The 18,999-nt window shown below is 40.4% G+C and overlaps 1 protein-coding gene across 1 annotated transcript in view; it reads right to left on the reverse strand.

The window, feature by feature from the left end:
* man2b1 (mannosidase, alpha, class 2B, member 1) overlaps window positions 1–18,052 on the reverse strand; it is a 21,877-nt gene extending 3,825 nt beyond the window's left edge. The window contains exons 1-22 of the mRNA XM_050045634.1: window positions 17,909–18,052; window positions 17,485–17,587; window positions 13,586–13,759; window positions 13,306–13,499; window positions 11,495–11,627; window positions 11,183–11,328; window positions 10,822–11,021; window positions 10,582–10,702; window positions 8,459–8,537; window positions 8,074–8,183; window positions 7,671–7,778; window positions 7,104–7,220; window positions 6,452–6,634; window positions 6,203–6,300; window positions 5,938–6,058; window positions 4,803–4,921; window positions 4,506–4,607; window positions 4,033–4,120; window positions 3,148–3,228; window positions 2,795–3,019; window positions 1,996–2,145; window positions 1,727–1,829 (exon numbers count right to left, since the gene is read on the reverse strand). Of these exons, the coding sequence (XP_049901591.1) occupies window positions 1,727–1,829; window positions 1,996–2,145; window positions 2,795–3,019; window positions 3,148–3,228; window positions 4,033–4,120; window positions 4,506–4,607; window positions 4,803–4,921; window positions 5,938–6,058; window positions 6,203–6,300; window positions 6,452–6,634; window positions 7,104–7,220; window positions 7,671–7,778; window positions 8,074–8,183; window positions 8,459–8,537; window positions 10,582–10,702; window positions 10,822–11,021; window positions 11,183–11,328; window positions 11,495–11,627; window positions 13,306–13,499; window positions 13,586–13,759; window positions 17,485–17,587; window positions 17,909–18,019 (2,866 nt within the window). The 5' untranslated portion in view covers window positions 18,020–18,052. The remainder of the gene's footprint in view (window positions 1–1,726; window positions 1,830–1,995; window positions 2,146–2,794; window positions 3,020–3,147; window positions 3,229–4,032; window positions 4,121–4,505; window positions 4,608–4,802; window positions 4,922–5,937; window positions 6,059–6,202; window positions 6,301–6,451; window positions 6,635–7,103; window positions 7,221–7,670; window positions 7,779–8,073; window positions 8,184–8,458; window positions 8,538–10,581; window positions 10,703–10,821; window positions 11,022–11,182; window positions 11,329–11,494; window positions 11,628–13,305; window positions 13,500–13,585; window positions 13,760–17,484; window positions 17,588–17,908) is intronic.
* Window positions 18,053–18,999: the final 947 nt, after the last annotated feature.

Below are 18,999 nucleotides of genomic sequence, written 5' to 3' on the forward strand. Positions count from 1 at the left end.
CTATACTATGAGTTTTTTTCATAATTTTGGACGACATCCTATACTATGAGTTTTTTTCATAATTTTGGACGACATACTATACTATGAGTTTTTTTCATGATTTTTGACGACATGCTATACTATGAGTTTTTTTCATAATTTTGGACGACATGCTATACTATGAGTTTTTTTCATGATTTTGGACGACATGCTATACTATGACTTTTTTTCAGGAATTTGGACGAAATACTATACTATGACTTTTTTTTCATAATTTTGGACGACATACTATACTATGAGTTTTTTCAGGAATTTGGACGACGTACTAGACTATGACTTTTTTTCCTGAATTTGGACGACATACTATACTATGAGTTTTTTTCATAATTTTGGACGACATGCTATACTATGACTTTTTTCTTGATTTTGGACGACATACCATAGTACGAAATTTTTTCATGAAGTTGGATGACATATACTACGAAATTTTTTCATGAATTTGGACGACATATTATACTATGACTTTTTTTCCATGAATTTGGATGACATACTATACTATGACATTTTTTCATGATTTTTGACGACGTACTATACTATGACATTTTTTCATGATTTTTGACGACACACTATACTATGACATTTTTTCATGAATTTGGACGACATACTATACTATGACATTTTTTCATGATTTTTTACGACGTACTAGACTATGAGGTTTTTTCATGATTTTTGATTACATACTATACTATGACATTTTTTCAGGAATTTGGACGACATACTATAATGTGACCTTTTTTGACACACTATACTATGACCTTAGTTTGTGATATTATAATATGATTTATTCTTACATAGCCTACTATACTATTACCTTTTTTGTCATATTACACCACTTCTATTACCTATTTTTGTAACACTGTACTATGATCCTTTTTGATATACTAAATTGTGACTTTTTATGACATAGCATACTATGACTTGTTTGACATACTAAAGTATGACTTTTTTTTTTACGACATACTATAATGTGAATTTTTCTACGACATTTTTATGCTGTACTATGCTTTCAATTTTTAAGATTTACCTTAATGTCATACTTTACCATGACATGTTATACTATAATTCTTTTTTTTTTTAAAAATGAAATACTATGGCAGAGGTTCTCTGAGTTTTATGACTGAGTGCCAATTTAGGAAACCAGCCTATGATTGAGGGCTGCACATGAAAAACAACTTGTCATTCCTAACCTGAGAGACACTTGTGAGGGGGGCACAGTTTTACGCAGTTAAACCTAAGCTCAAAATGTAAGCTGGTGGAGTGGGCCATGTATGATTAAAATGAGAGAAATTATGTCGTATACCATCATCCTTATTCAACGTCAGACAGATTGGTAATGATTAATTTATAGTGTTCAAACAAACTCAACAAAAAAATCATGACTTGAAATGGCTCAAACATCAAAAGCAAAATCTAGATTTAAATCAGGAACTTACTAATAAAAAAATAAACAAGATTATGAATCATCTTTGAGGACTTTACGCTTTTGGATTCTTGGTGCTTTGGATGCATTTCTGTTGGTACAAAAAAAAGATGACTGATACCCAACTCTGTTCCAGTGGTGTTCTACATTTCAGCTGGAAGCTTTGAATCTGGGATGATCTGCACTCATTATTTGTTCCTCCAGCCCAGATTTACTTTCAGCCTGTTTAGAGCCACTGTGGCAAAGTTAATAAAAGGTGTCCTGTACCTGTCTGTGGTGTCCACTGAAAACGTGTCATCTCATCTTTCCACTGATTGGCTGACAGGTTCAGTTCAGACATGCCCAGCACCTCCAGAGTGGAAAACAGCTTCTACACGGACACAAAGCAAGACAGGGAGATAGAATCAGCAGTTATAGTAAACCAGTAATGATTTGTATTATAATCTACAGTCATAGTCCACAATCATGATCTAATCATTTCAGCATTCGTTTATCATAAATGTATTTAAGTATGAGATGTTATTTGAATGACTGACCTGCAGGTTGACAGTGACAGGCTCTGAGTTGACTTTGCTCTCCCAGCTCTGGAACTGATGCTCCAGTCTCAGCAGCACCAAGTCTTCGTCCCATTGTGTCAGTGTGAGCAGGTGGACAGCAGGGGGCAGCGCAACCTGCAGCCCAGAGAACTACAGACAGACACACAGACAGAGAAAGGCTGTAACTGCAGCCAGATGGCCCATTCACATCATTTGTCTAAATAAAACATTTAAAAGTTGCTCTGACGTGTTTTTTGATTGATCTGTTTGAGGAATGCTGCATGAATTACGGGACATAATGTCTCTCTAATTACTAGTGAGACGTTAACACTACGTGTCACTGTTAATCATGAGCTCTGAAAACATGTCAGTACAACGAGAGCTTAGAACAACAACAGCTCAGCCTGCTCTCCTGAGATTTTGTGAAATGAAAACAGTGTCTGAAAATGCAAACATGCTCAAAACAGGACAGATTTGGAACACATACACAATGACCCAAATAGGTAGTAGACTGACCTGCGGTGGAAATTGCTCTATTTTTAGCATTTTATTTATGTCACAAGCTCTTGTTGACACGATTTGTGTCACACGGGTATAAAAAAGCAAAACACAAATCTATCTATCAGAGTTTACATGATTATTACTCCTTAATATTAAATGATTTGACCAGTGAAGACAAACACCTTTTTGCATATGGCAAATTCTTCTCATGACCTGCGAGATGGCACCCGACATGGTTGCCTGGTGATCTGTATTGCAGCTACAAAGTCAGTTTATTGCACCACTCCTCTTCACTCACCTCCAGTTGAGTGTTTGGGTGCAGATCTCCATCGGTGAACGTCAGCAGTGGCTGCAGTACCACCTCCTGGGCCAGAGGGCGGTGTGCATCAGCCGCACTGGGTGGACGGTCGAGGGAGAGCAGGAGGCGGCCTCGGACCACCAGGCCCTCTGGGAAGATTGCAGAGGACTCATTGAGAGGCTCGGCAACACCCCGAACATCATCGTACAGCAGCCGGCGGTGGAGCTGAAGGGGACGAGGGGGAGACAGTGTGTTTGTTTATGTGTGTCAGAGTGAGTGTGTGTTGGATGAACTACCTGAAAAGGATTAGCCTACAGTGTGAAGCAGAACTGAAAGGTGTGTGTATGTCTTACCATGATTTCCAGAGAGCCGTTGTGGATGCTGCCTCCTCCTTGGGAGCGATCTGTCACCACAGTGAGTTGGTCGTCCTCATCCTGAAAACACACACATCAAAAATTAGTACGGTGAGGAGTAAGGCAAACAATCTTTCATTAGAAAACCTCAAACATCCAGAAATAAAGTGCAAAATGTACTTCAGACAATCTATAAAGACCTGGTTTCAAACCAACCTGTGGGTCCCAACCCTGCTTTACCGGGGGAGTTGTGACGCCTTCTTTATTTTAAGAGGGTTAAAAAAAAATAAAAAATGAAAATTTAGATTATTATTAAAATATAAACTTCTCTAAGGATAAGGGCCTGGTGAAGACCTGAACACAAGATATATTCATAGAGCCTTTACTCTTTGCTAAACAGCCTCATACTGCATTAGAAAAGTACGCTGTTAAATTAACCTAAGAATAAACAGAACAATGGCCAAGAGTCAGGCAAAAGAAAACAATGAATTTGTCAAACACGAGGCCTACTAAGTATGTCTGATTGTTCAAAATTTTAAATATAAATAATACAGACAGAGAATCTGAGAAAAAGTTACTAAGAATATCAGGAAAACTCACCTCTGATGTAATATTCACTCAAAATTCATCCAAATCACTCGTTTTACACAAACTTCCTGCAGTTATTGTACAGTTTATCAGTTGTTCTCTGCTGTTATGCACTGAAAATAATATGAAATATCCGTAAAATCTGTCAGGAAGTGGGGTCGTCAGTCTACTCAATGACTGAACAAGAGTCCCCTAAGGAAAAAAGTGGGAACAACTGCTCATTGTTAAATTACAGAGGTGGATTATTTCAGACACAAACTCACACACACACACACACACACACACACAAACACACACCTTGATGAAAGCGCGGGAGTTGATGGGGTAGTAGTTTCCAGCAATGGGCTCCGACTGTCTGAGTTTCCAGGTGGGTCTGAAATCTTTCCTTCAGGACAAAACAATAAACTCAGAGCTTCTTTACATGCTGTCACTCAACAGTGCTGTTTTTGTTTTTCATTAAAATCCAAATATGTCAATCTTGTTAGATTTTTTTATTCTAGCACAGTTTTACAGTTTCCTACAGTCTCTTTTTTTAGGGTGGCTAAAATACCATCTGCTGCTGCTCCAGTCCACAGCAGTACATTACTTCTGTATCGAAACTCGTGCCTGGCTCCTTTAAACTGGGAGGCGTGCCGACCGCCATCTACTTTAGGTAATACACTGACTATGGATAAGTACCAAATACACACCCATTTAAAAAAAATCTGAGCTTTCTCTTTACGTTCATGACAATGTATTTTCAACATTTGTTAAACATTTCCTTGGCTTACTTTCTCTGCAGCACCTCTCTGCCGTTGGAATCGGTGTAGAAATATTCAGAGGTTTTGATGCTTGTGTCCAGACGAGTGATCACTTCCTTCCCCAGGTCATCACTAATGGATAAAGAGAGTGAGTGAGGAATTGAGCAATGTTTTGCTTGGAGTTATAATAATTAAAGTCAAAAATAAAAGAGTCAAAATCCCAAAAATGCAGCCTTTAAAACATTTACATATTGCATCTTCCATTTTACACATATGCCAACATATAGACAGATCACTTAACTGTGTATGTGATAAACATAAACTCACTCAATAGGCAGCGGCCCGACGGTCCACTCCAGCTCCAGAGCTCTGCTGTCGCTGTAGAGACGAACCACCTGAGACACCCAAGGACCAAACCACTGCCTCACCTCCTGCACCACGGGGGTCTGGAGGGAAGGGAGGGGAGGTGGATACAGATATACATGAATATTACATTTCAGTCAGGAGCACTTTAGTCAAAGAAAACTTTATTTCCATTTGCAGTATTATATTTGGCGGTATGGCTCTGTTCTGGGGCCTCTCTGCCTGACTTCGGGCCTACACAGAAAGCCTCTTCCATGTGCCTACATGGAAAGCATAGGGTGGAGAGAGCACACCTCACTGCCCTTCCACATGCTTACGCAAAAAGCCTTAAGGCAGAGAGAGCACACCTCTCTGCCCTTCCACATGCTTACGCAAAAAGCCTTAAGGCAGAGAGAGCACACCTCTCTCCCCTTCCACACGTTTACGCAAAAAGCCTTAAGGCAGAGAGAGCACACCTCTCTGCCCTTCCACACGCTTACGCAAAAAGCCTTAAGGCAGAGAGAGAACACCTCTCTGCCCTTCCACACGCTTAAGCAAAAAGCCTTAAGGCAGAGAGAGCGCACCTCTCTGCCCTTCCATGTGCCTACATGGAAAGCCAAGGCAGGGAGAGCAACAGCAAAGACCCCCCGGGAACAAAACAGAGCAGCATCATGACAAACAGAAATGACACTCAACAGTCAGATGCAACATGAAAAGGAGGAGCTGGGGTGGAGGCAGATTGCAAAGCAGCTTGCAGAGGAAGCAGCAACAGTANCCCCCGGGAACAAAACAGAGCAGCATCATGACTGCAGATTGCAAAGCAGCTTGCAGAGGAAGCAGCAACAGTAGGCAGGTCAGAGCAGTTTAAATAGGGCGCCCTGAATGAGATTTGCCAATTGGTTGCATAGATAGGAATCATGTGATCTATCAGCTGACTCTCTTCTATCAATACAAATGAATATAATAAACAGATGTTTAAAAAAACCCTACAAACTCAATTCAATTAAATGTCCCTTTTTAATTAAATCTAACTTTTTGATTTAGACTAAATATAATAATATAAATGAGACAGTGTCATATGATAAAGCTGAACGTAGCTGTGATGCTGCTCGCCGTCTACCTGAATGCTCTCCGTTACGGCTGTCTTGCTGATGATGAAAGGTGTGGAGGAGTTGGGTCTGAATATGTAGGCACCTGAAGGCTGGATACTCAGTAAGTTGTTACCATCACTGGCGTTGTACCTGGAACATACAACAAACACAAACACACACATAAAAAGCATGTGTCAAACAACAGGGAAGCAAAAGTCCTCTTTCATCTAAAGGGTTCAAACATGAAGCGGCTCATTGTATTCAGGTGTGTGTGCTTTTATCAGAGACACTCACCAGTAGAAGTTCTGTGTCAGTTGGATGGTCTGTTTGGTCTCCAGGTTGCTGAGGCTGCTCAAGAGGCCGGTGTCAGGGTCAAAGGTCACTTTTAGGTACTGGAGCATGTGGACACATGAAATACTCAGTTTTCAGAAGAGAATACAAACAATAAATATAAATCATGCTGTTTGTTTTCTTTCCCGTGAAGCATTGTGTACTACAATTCTCATTGCGCAGCACAAAGGAAGTGTGATGCTGTGGTGAGACCTTGTTCTGGATGGCTGTGGGCGTGCGGCGCTGTGTGGAGGCAGGTGGAGGCCCGTCCTGAAGCTGGGACACAGAATAGGTGGTGAAGCCCAGAGGAGGAGCCTGCACCTGGAACACCAGCTCGTTGACAGCGTAGCCTCGTTTCCTCCTCACCTCCCGGGTGGCTGTGGAGACTGCAACCACCTGGAACAGCGACACAGAGAAACTGTTATCTTAATATGCTTTTTGGTTCACATTTCCAGTGTGACAAGGTCTCAAAAAATGCTTTAAAGTCTTAAGACAAAAGAAGAAACACACACCACAGCTGCAGGGTAATGGCTAAACAGGGTAATCTAAATTCTGTAGGACCTACAGATTATTTTATAAAAACCTGTCAACTCAAAAACTAGGTCTGAGCCGCACATTTTAAGCTTCTTCTGGAGTTTTCAAATGAAGATAATATCTTTGAGGAAGTCATCTTGGGTTTTGGAGAACACTAAAGAACTAACTGATTAATTGAGAAAATAAATGACAGATTAATCGACAACGAAAAAAACTTCTAGTTGCAGCCCTGATCAGTATCATCTCCATCATATGTCTGAAAACTGCAAAGTTTGTTGTCTGTTAATACTGCCACACAAACACACACACATACACACACACACACACTGACCTGGCAGTCCACAGATCTGCCTTCAGCGTCTGATATGACGTATGCCGTTCCATTCACCGGCAGCCTAACCGGCCAAGTGACGGGACGGGCGAGAGGGTTGTACACATTAACTGAAAACTGAGAGAGTGAGAGACAGAGAGAGAGAGGGGTGAGATTGAGCATTGTCCAATAACAGCACAGATTAATATGTTTATAAGTTTAGATACTTTATAGTTTATATTTACACACGGTAAAAGTATTTTCAATTTAAGGTGAATGTTTATTTATTAATTCACTGACAGTCTTGATCTAAGACTTGGTTTAATGGTTTTATGGTAAGAATGAGGTCATGTCAAAGGGGGACTGCACCCATTTTCAAAATTCATACGTTACTCAATACTGATTAAACTTTCCAAGGTCATCGAAATAACATATCGAAATTCTTATTTTAGGAGGTGTTCCCCTTTACAGTTAGGTTCAGAAAGTTATGGGTGGTTTGGTAAGAGGTCATGGAGTTAATCCTACTAAAAAAGGGGCCCCCCACAATAACAGTAAGTGAAGCTTTTTTTATATGTGTGTGTGTGTCACCTTTTTGCTGGACTCGGTGAGAGGACACACACTGATGTTGAGGTTGTCACAGTAGACTCGCTCAGCAGTCGAGCCACTCAGAGCGGCCAGACTGTTACTGACCAGAACCTGAGAGACAAATCAAAGTTAGAACTCTTAAAAAAGCTAAAAAAAAAAAAAGGACATGCAAAATGGTGTCAGCTTGACAATTGGCTTCGTAGAAAGTAGCATCTCCAGTAGGCTTGATAAGCCCCATAATAAGCATTTACAGCTGATCCAAATAAACAGTTTTGTGTGTGTTGTGTTCCTGTGCAGACAATACAAAGACTCGACCGCAAAAGCAGTTCCACATTCGCTCACAATATGAGCACATAAATATAGAGATTATGCTGAGCAACAAGATCCTGTGTGCAGCGTAAAGTACCTGACAGTGTTGCCAGCCGTTAGCGAGCCTCCTGGCGTAGTCGTTTGCTACATGTTGCTTCTCTGTGCCCGACACTGCGTCATGGTGCTGAGCCACCGCCATGGCTTTCTCTGACAATGAGAACCAAAACAAGTACATGTCAGTCAGTCCTCTGTCTGGTCTCCCATTATATTTATTAATGTTAAGACCACTGTGACACTGAGAAATATGACAGGCCATATGTGGTGACTTAGTGAGCCATTAGTGACTTGGCATTTGGCGAGAACTTTTCTCCCTGTGGTATAAATGTGACCACAAGATGGAAGCACAAAGGCTTCTGTCATCATCAGCCAGATGTCACCAGTGTTGTTTTTTTACAGTAAGAAGTAATGTAACAAACTCTCACTCATGGTCTGACTGTCGCCCTGCCCAAAGGGTCCCTTCCTGGAGACGGGACCACCGAGTACCTCCAGCTGGTTACACGTCTGGAACAAAACAAAGCCGCACAGTTACAACAGTCTGCAGAGCTCTTCACCAGAGTACAGATGGAGTAATATGACATTAATCAGACGACTGTCAACAAGTCAACATGGGGGAAAAAAGGGAGTTTGGTGCGGTGCAGTTGTCTGGATTTCTCTGAAAGGATAACCTTTACAGAATCCCTCGACTGCACCTTGAGATTAAAGCTAACATATCATGACAGCGTGCTAATAACAGTGAAAAAATCACAGGCCAGAAGCTGCCATCCCTTACTGAAATCTGCAGAAAAAAGGAACACACTATTCTTCATGGCTGCTCTCAGCCTGATTTGTCTTCTTTTAGACGACTCAAAGAATCCAAACTACGACAGCTGCCGTCTGAAACAGCACTTTATCTCTTAAATCATTGATGTGCTGCTATTATTCCTGTCTATACAATGGTATACATCATAGCTGGTTGTGATACTTGTTTTAATTATTCATCATCATTACTTTATGTACTTTCTTGTCCTCAGGAGGAGGACATGGGAGGTATGTGAGGTTGTTTGTTTTGAGTGAGCTCATCAAAACATATTCTGATCAACTGTCTTGAAACGGCCATAACGTATTTAGGTTTGAATACTACAGAGCTCACTGACACAGGGTGTCAAACTATACTGTCAGCATGTTAGTCTACAAGCTGTAGGTTAGCATATTAAAGGGACAGTGCGGTCGCACAGGGTATCCTTACACTGTGTATTACACACAGTTAACGCGGTCTGCACGTCCCCAGTTTGGAGAAGCAGGCTAAAATCCGACAAGGAAGCTAAGCAATGAACTGCTGTGGAGGGGTCGCCAACAAAACCTATTTTAGCCACTTAAAAAAAATCAGTATCAGTTTAAGTGAGTGTTATATTTAGAATACTGTCACAGTTTTACCTTTCTGTCAGACAGTGATTTCCAACAAGGAAATGAAGCTGTTATATCGCTCTCTTCTAAGCCAGACTCCATTGACAAAAATGGTAATTTAATATTGCTGAACACAGGAGCTGCTGGTCTACTGCTGCCTCCATCACTTTGTTAGTTTGTATTATTGTGTGACTTTAAAAGGGCTTGTTCTGATTCACCAAAGTCACACAACTAATTGATTGAAGTAGCGTTGCAGCGGTATATCAGTTTTTAAGTAACCCGTGATATCAAAGTTGACGGTTATCATACTGTGTACATTTACTTATCTATGATATCAAACAAATGTAACTAGACAGACCACCTTCATTTTATTTTAGTTATTTTCAAAATGGAGACTTTTATACACAAACTTTTTTATAGTAATAAAACATTTGTTCAGCTAAAAATAACCCTTCTGTTGTCATACCTTTAAGGGTCATTGTGACTTATAATAATTATAATAATAATAATTCTGTAATACAGCGATACCCTGAAACCGCAACATTTTCTAGGACGGTTATCGTACTGTGAAAATCTCATATCGCTGGAACCCTAGATTGAAGCAGTGGCAGACCAGCTGCTCCCATGTCCAATGAGCTAAAATGACTGTCAATGGAGTCTGGTGGTTTTGACAACAGCGTAAATGGGGAACTAAAGCCATTAACTGTTTTTATGGTGAGGTATAGCAGTGGAAATATACTCAACATTGCGCACACTTCAACTGATGTTGGATTTTCTCTGTGGCTAAAAAACATTTTGCAACCCCCAGTCCACAGCAGTACATCACTTAGCTTCTGTGGCAGTACTTGTGTCTGCTTCTCCAAACCGGAAGCATGCCACCACCATTTACTATATGTAATACGCTGACTATGAATAAGCACCTCATACAACTTCAAATAATACAAACTACCCATTTAACATGCTAACTACAAAAAAGAGTAAGACGTGTCTTTAAATGGCCTCTACTGATGACATTTTCTTTGTATACCAACCAGAGCAGAGTAAAGCTGCTTCCCATATGTGGTACTTGATGCTCTACTTGCATTGTAAGGAAAGTAATTGGATTTTGGCTTTACATTAAAATGAAACCAGGTTCGAACTCCAAGAGTGAACCCAAAACTACCTGCAGGTTGCTGTTGCTGATCCTCTCGTAACGCTTCAGCGCTGGTCGGCTGGTAAAGTAGCCGGTCCAGAAGTCATGAGCGTCGTCTGCATAGGGGAAAAAATCGTCCGTCTTCAAAGCCCTGGGTTAAAAAGAGAATGAAGTTGCAGCAGAAAACACACAAGACAGCTCTTTATGGTGCCATTATGGATATAATTCTGGCACCATTACTCCAAAAAGCTGATTTACAGCTCATGTTACCAGGTGAGGTTTGCTCTGTGCAGCTCCTGGAGGTAACAGGACGGGGTCGAATAGAGGACGTTGACTTTGACGCCATTCGCCTGCTGGGCGTTGACGTAGTGGATCAGCTTGTCCAGGTTCTTGTACCACAGGTTGGCATTCTCATACTGGAAGTCTGAGCCCATGGTCATGATAATATGATTGGACTTATACACCGAGGCCTGAGAGAGGAAAAACATTAGACGAATTAATGGTTTCCAAAAAGCAACAAAAACATGTGAAGCTGTTTTGTACACAAGCTTATGTACTTAATTAAGAGGGATTCATTAGTCGTGTGTGTGTGTGTGTGTGTGTGTGTGTGTGTGTGTGTTTAGAGAGATACCTGACTGTTAGCGATGGCGAGAAAGCGCTTCACCACGTCATCAACATTATAGTCCTCCAGGTCAGGGTCGTCTCTGATTGGTGCGTCATCACAGGACTGGTCCCAGCAGAAGCCCTCAGGAGGGTTGTACCCGTTGGGAAGGATCCCTGTTGTGTGTGTGTGTGTGTAGGGGGGGTAAAGGGCAAAGGTTAAATTCCAAAAAACACCCCGCCCCTGGTCATGCACCTCATGTGAAAAAATATTTCTTTTTATAAATTGAGTGAACTGGCCCTTTAAAGAGATGTATTTGTGCATGTGTGGGAGTTTTGTTACCAGTGAAGAGGTCAGCCACGGGGGCTGTGAGGCTGTCAGAGGCCCTCCACAGAAGCTCCTGCTCCTTCGCCCCCATCCTGCGAGCACGGTCCTGGTAGTCCAGACGACCAAAGAAGAAGCCGTCATACCCCATCTGAAGAAAGACACACAGGTAACAGTTAGTCTTAAGCTCAGAGACGTTTAACTGGGTGGGTGCAGGCTGAAGCCACGGACAGACATGTCTTAGGAGCCTGACACACCAAGCCGACTCACGTGCTGTCAATGAGTGTCTGTCACCCTAGTTTTTGCCACAAGTTGGTCCTTGTCTGCTTTTTTCAGACGATTCATATGTTGAGTCAGTGTCAGAGATCGTGGAGCCCGTCAGTGAGTGAAATGACTCTGATTGGAAGTTCAGCTCAGTGGTAAAGAAGAGTAACAAAAGTGATGAAATCAAACATACATCTTAAGTCGAGAGAGATGTGCAGGAGTGTGTCCTAAAACCCAGAAATAAGTTAGCATTTGTTCCCTTGTCTTAAAGTCAATTGGTTTTTGGTTAGACGCCTGAAATAAGGTCTGTGATTCACACAAGCTTAGGTGACTTTCATATTTGGTTCTACAACATAAATTCCGTCAGTAAATAACCCACTTGTGAAGTTTTTACATGTCTTGGAAAAGGCTAAACGAGCCTACAGAACGTCATCATGCCAAACACGGCATCACTGCCTCATTGTGATGGCGCCTTAAAGTGATGCGACTGTGGTGTAGTTCGTTTATAGCCTTACATTAGCTTATTACTTCTGGTGATTGTACTTATGCTTCAAAAATTATAAAGGTGGTGTTCATTTGTGAAGATTATCTTTCTGAACAAAACGTTGAAGTATCATAAATGTTCGTTTTCCACAGAGCTTCTTTTTTGCAATAATCCACCATCCATTGGGAAAATGCCATCTGCTTTTTGACGAGAGAACCAGAGTGAAGCTAACTTCCATGTCGGCCTACAAAAAAATGTCATCCCTCTTCGAATGACAAATTCAGGCTACCGCCACCTGCTGGTGTGGAGAGTTATCTCCTCTTACGCAGGCTCAGAACGTACATGCTAGCTGGCTGTTGGCTGTGGACTTTACAGTGTGCTCAAGTGCAACTTCTCGGTAGAGACACGGGCCATGTGAGGTGGCGCAACAGTCGGCCTTGTTGCCGCTTGTTGTTGATGTCAGTTTGGTGTGTCTGGGCCAATAATTTAAAGGAATAAGTGTCATTTTGGGAAATAAGCTTATTAAGTGAGAAGATTGATGTCACTCTGTGGTCTGTACAGAAAATATGAAGCTACAACCAGCAGCTGGTTAGCTTGGATTAGCATAAACCAAGGAGAAACGGTTAGCCTGGCTCTGTCTAAAAGCAACAAACTTCTCACTACTCACCAATTAACAGATTACATCTTGTTTATTTAAACCAAAGTGTTCTTAAAGTCTCCGCTGGTTGCCTGGCAACCACACACAAACAACAGGGGCCTAACACAAACCTCCTATGACGGAAATCCTATCTTATCTCAATTTAGGATGGCATTTAGGATTTTTGGTATTACAGAAACATGTATCCAAACTGCATTTAGGAACAAATCATATGTTATCTTAGGATAGGAATATAGCTGTTACAGAACCATCCAAAATCAGGGATTTCCAAAGTTAGGAATCCTAAGTTAGGATGGTATAGACCCCGTCCTAAACTCAAAATATATAAATAATATAATAAATATGGTCTGATGATTAATTAATAATTACAATTATAATTGCGTATTTCCTAAAATGTTGAACTATTCCTTTAAGATGAATTACCTGTGCAAACATGGAGGCGTGTTCTCGGGCGTGACCGAAGGGGTCGATGTGCCAGGCGACACGGGGACGACCACAAGGCCCAAAAGTCTCATTGAGGAACCTCAGGCCCATGGTCATCTGGTCGATGACGGCACTGTAGTGGGTGGTGGCCTCGTCACTCATACACCAGCCGCCATTCACAAACTCCAGACGACCTGGAGGAATGGCGTGGGGAGTGTTCAGAAGGTTATGAAACCCCTCCAGTGTAGATGTAAATGTGTGGTTGTGTTGGTTCCCGTACCTTCATTCACCAGCTGTTTGACTGTCTGCTGCATGCTGGAGCTCTGCTGTTTCCACCAGCGGTAGAAGAACGCCGTCTCCACGTAGATGAACCTCCTGTCAGGATTCTTCAACAGCTGATCCACCACTGAGTCCAGGATGTACTGCACCCCGGCATGCTGGATGTCGTTACGATCTACACATAGATTCACACACATATGCATAGATGGAAGACGAAAGTGACAGTGTATGGATTTAGCCACTGCGATGAGTGACAAAAAAATCTTTGAAATATATTTACTCAAAAATAATAACCAACATTTTTAAGTTGAAGTAAAAACACCAGAATACAGCTGCTTTTATGGCAACAACAAAATTGAAAAATACTGAAAAATATCTGAACATTATTTTTAGTTGTTTTAGCCTTAAATTCAAACCTCTGTGCTTACACTTAAAAATGGATCAAAGTTTGTGTTCATGCACACATACACACATTATCTATCCATATAATATCTCTGCTGACATACCCACACGCAGGTCAGTAACATATGATGGTCACCTGCAGAACACGCGGCCGCTCTCACTATAAAAAGACATGTGATGCACTAAAACTATAAAACTGTTACTGCAGTGTTAGCTTGTGAGGACAGCAGCTGGATGAACAACAAGACCTGAGACCCCCACAGGGGCAAGGTCTCTTGTCAAGGACTCCCGACCTAAAGGCAACACACATTAAATTAATGTAAAGTTTCCACATCTGACTTTACAGTAACACAAAATGTGGGATTATTAACTTTGCAAATTGCCCATTTGCATCCTCTTTTTGTACAGCGTTTACATAAAAAAACAGATATTACATATTTTTTGAGTACATTTTTTAATTTTAAATCTTTCCTTTTTTTAATATTCATGATGTTTGACTTTTGCAGTACTTGTTTTTACTGTTTCTGTTCTCTCACTTTGTTTATTTAGTTGTTTATTTCACATGGGCAATGCACTGTTTCTTAGCTGCACCGGTGAGCTATAAGATCATTTACATCTGCAGTCACTGGGCAGGAAACAAAAAATAATATTTATGTTAAGAAAAATTAAACTATAGTATAAAAACACAATTGCAAGACAGTACATATTCACCTTAAAGCAACAACATCAGCAACAACAAGGTCTACAACATAAATAAGCAGTCTGTAGGATCTAGTGACATCTAGTGGTAAAGACTGCAGATTACAACCAGCTGAAACTTGTCATGTGCTCCAAGCATTAACTCCCGGTAAGAATTTTTAGCAGAAGCTGAATTATCTGCAGAGATATGTTGGTCTGTTTGTCACAGACAGGTTGTTGACGCAGCACCTGCTAATGTGTGCTCACCTTTTTTCTCTAATAACTTAAGATCCAGACGTTTAGGAGGTTTTTATTGGGAGTCGAATTATCTGCAGAGGTCTCTTCCTCTCCAAAACAAACAGACCCACTGTTTTAAATTGCTATAAACACTGAATAAAGCAATTTCATGTTAAAAAATGTAGTTTTTCCAACACATTCGGTTGATTTTAGCCATGATTTCATCTTGAATTTAAAACCAGTAAAGCTGCAGCACTCTGATATAACTTTGTTCGGAGCTCAAAAAGTTCAGTGCTCTAAGACAGAGGGCTGATCTGCCAGACTCAGCAGATCTATACTGTACAGCACAGTCACCTCTGTTGAGCGCAGTGATATGTTCTCTTTTAATGGGGGAGGAACCAGATTATTGATCACTAAACTAACATCGGCACGGCACACAAGGCTGTCAAAGGTCAGGAGATTACACTTCTGAATGATGGTACTGTGACGACCCCTCTGCTCCACTAGTTGTCCCTGCCCTTTTCTGCTGTGTTTTCTCTCTTGCAGGAAGCAGGGCGGAGGGTGTCGCCAGCTTGATCAGCTGATGGGTTCATCAGCCTGATGAGCCACACCTGTGTGGGCTCTTAAAAGCTCCCCTCCTGCCTGTCATCTCTCTCTTGCTGGTTTGGTCAGAGCTGCGGGCTGCTGCTGCTTGCTTTGTTGTTCCCTCCATACATTTCCACACATCCACACATGCTTACACGACTGATTACTGACTTTCACGTTTACCTTAGTTTGATTATCTTTTGTAAATAAATACATTATTTTTGCATGGTAAAACTCGTCTTGTCTCCCATCTTTGTCGCTGCCTCAGAGCCGGGCTGTGACAGTACGAGGACGGTAACTTTGGCAGCTTGTTGTCCAGCGCCTTCAGTGTTTGCTTTTAAGTGTTTGCAGTGGAGCAAGTGTTGTTTTTCTTGTTCATTGTTCTGTACCAAATCACTGAGGTTGATTCCTTTTATGTGAAAACCTACTTGGCAATAAACCTGATTCAGATGACAACTGACAGAAGGCATGATATGACAGGGCACACAATGGTCATGAGAGGGCTGATGAGATAATGTCCAACACTCTATTATTCATCCAACTGAGGAGACAAACTGTTAACATGAAAACCATTATAAAAACACCTGTAAAAAAAAGTGATGTAAAAAAAACTGACAGTTTAAATTTTGTGTATAGGCAGACGTGACTGAAACATGTAGGGACCAAAGTGCATGTGTGGATGGCTACAAAGATTTGGTTTGATTAATTCAGTTTACACATTCTGTCACTCCAGCACATGGATATATTGGCAAGCATGATGGGATAAAATATAATAAATATGTTTTCTTTAGTGTATATTGACTTGAAAATAAGAATCTTTGTGTTTTCGTTACCCTAGAATGATCCATTTAGGGAGTGGGTCCTTGTCTATGTAGATCACCATGTTGCACTGTCATGTTTCTACAGTAGCCCACAATGGACAAACCAAACACTGACTCTAGACAGGACCATTTGTGTTTTCCTGTCGACCGCTGCATTTGAAGCCTCTCCACAACGAGAGCATTGGAAAAACACTGACTTTTTTATTTTGAGGTGAAACTACTCTATTCAGTGTTTTTACAGGTTTAAACTACCAGGTCTATTCATTTTGGAGAGGAAGAGACCTCCGTGGATAATCCTGGTTATGGTAAAAACCTCCTCAAGGTCTGGATCTTAAGTTTCAGAGAAAAAACATGAGCACACATTAGCAGATGTTAGGCTAGTGACCTGTCTCCAACATGCCAAACAGCATTGGAAAAACACTTATTTGTAACGTGAAACTGCTTTATTCAATATTTTTAATGGTATAAATCAACAGGTCAATTTGGTTTGGAGAGGAAGAAACCTCTGTGAATAATTCAGCTCCCAGCAGAAACCTACTGAACATCTGAATTTTTAGTTATCAGAGAAAAAAGGTGAGCACATATTAGCAGGTGCTTGTCACAGACAGGCTGAACAGCATCAGAAAAAACACTGATTTATATTGTGAAACTCCTTTAAATCACCTGGTTTTGTTTGTTTAACAGAGGAAGAGACCTCTGCAGATGATTCTGCTCTTGGTAAAAACCTCCTGAACAATGAACACTGGGAGAAGCTTCAGCTGGTTGCAATCAGCGATCTTCACCACTAGATGCCACTAAATCGCCCTAAATCTTACACACTGTTCCTTTAAATTTTCTATACAGGCAGAAGCAAATGAGACATTTCGAAACCAAGATACATGTGTGGATGGTTATAACTATTTGATTTAGAACTATAAACTTGGCATGCAATATAAAGAACAAGTCTTAATTAATTAAGTTTACAAATTTTGTCACTACAGCACAAGTTAGCACTGCACGTATTACGTTTTAGCCAACAGACCATTTGTTATGTAGGGTTTTTTATTCTAATCTATGATGGTGTTACTTTGCATGTTCTAAATATAAGTTTAACTTCCTGTATTTAAAAAAAGAGGGGAAGTACCTAAGTGTATTCAATGTGTATGTGTGTGTGTGTGTGTGTGTGTGTGACACTGACCTCCATAGTAGTACTGGTCAACAGTCTTGAGCCAGCCGACGTCATCGTGTGTGTGAGGGACCAGGTGGACATTCAGCATGTTGGGTTTGGTGGCATGACATGACTGCACACACACAAATACACACTAAGGAAGGACACATCTACAACACTGGACTGCTACACTACTCTACTGATAATGAAGGCACAGGGTCAGAGGACACACAATATTCAGACATATAAGAAGAAATAAACCCTCTTTTTAATGTATATTCTCAATATAACCACACTTCCTCATACATACAAACTAACTAACAAGACGTAAAAGGAGGATGAGTGAGAGTGAAAGTGAAAGTAGCTGGAAACATCTTCAGCTTTAACAAACTACTCATGTCAAACACATAAAAATAATACAGTCATAAAAGAGCAGAGCAGTAACGCAGCTGACCTCATATCCGCACGTGACAGACCGTTTCGTCTCCTGCCCGACAGGAAAACTTAAAACTCCACCGAGGATGAAGAGGAGAGCAACAGCAAGCTGCTGCTTCCTGGCCGCCATGTTGGAAAGTCAGCCGCAAATCATATGATATCTGTTTACGTTGGCTGAGGTCACGTGACGAGACTTCCTCAGGAGCAGTCATGGGATATTTGTTCCCTCAGTTTAGACTGTCAGGCAGCACTGAAAGAAAACACCTTATTGGATTATTATTTATTTATTGGATTGGCAAAACAACAACAACGACAAAAAATATGAATTATATTAAAAAATATTATAGATAAATAAATGAATATTATTTTGCCAATCCAATAAACAAATAAATAATTAGCAGAACATACCTTACATTTTTGGTAGCATTTGGAATTTTATATATGGTATTATAGCTCTGCAAGTATTTTTTTTCTGTCATCACTAATCTATTCATTTCCTAATAATCAATTAATTATTAATGGTAAAACAAACAAAATTGACAAGTTAAGGCAGGGGAACATCTTCATATTTGAGAAACAGGAACTACTAAATATGAGTGAGCTGTGAGTGTGATAAATTAAATGAATGAAATTAATTCAGTACCAAATCTGTTATTTTCATCAATAATTTTCATGTCAGCTGATCTATAAACTAAAGTTAGTCATTATTTTGAGATACAAAGTCATTTTGAGATTGGATCCTGGTTAAGTAATTATTTTGGGATAAATAAGTTATTATATTGAAAAACTTCCTTGATCTATCTAAATAATTACTTATTTAGGACCCTACCTCAAAATTGTTAAATTAATGAGAAACCAAAACAATGACTTAGTATCTATAATGAGAAGCGTTCTCAAAATTAAGAATTAGTATCTGAAAATACTGAGAAATAATGACTAATTTATCTCAAAATAATGGTTTGGTATATCCGAATAGTGATTTACTTAGGAACCTATCTCAAAATGACTCAGTATCTCAAAATAATGAGAAACCCCAAAATAATGTTAGTATCTATAATGAGAAACTTTCTCAAAATTAGGAATTAGTATCTCAAAATGAATTTGTATCTT

Source organism: Epinephelus moara, chromosome 5 (genome assembly GCF_006386435.1).
Source record: "Epinephelus moara isolate mb chromosome 5, YSFRI_EMoa_1.0, whole genome shotgun sequence".
Lineage (NCBI taxonomy): Eukaryota > Metazoa > Chordata > Actinopteri > Perciformes > Serranidae > Epinephelus > Epinephelus moara.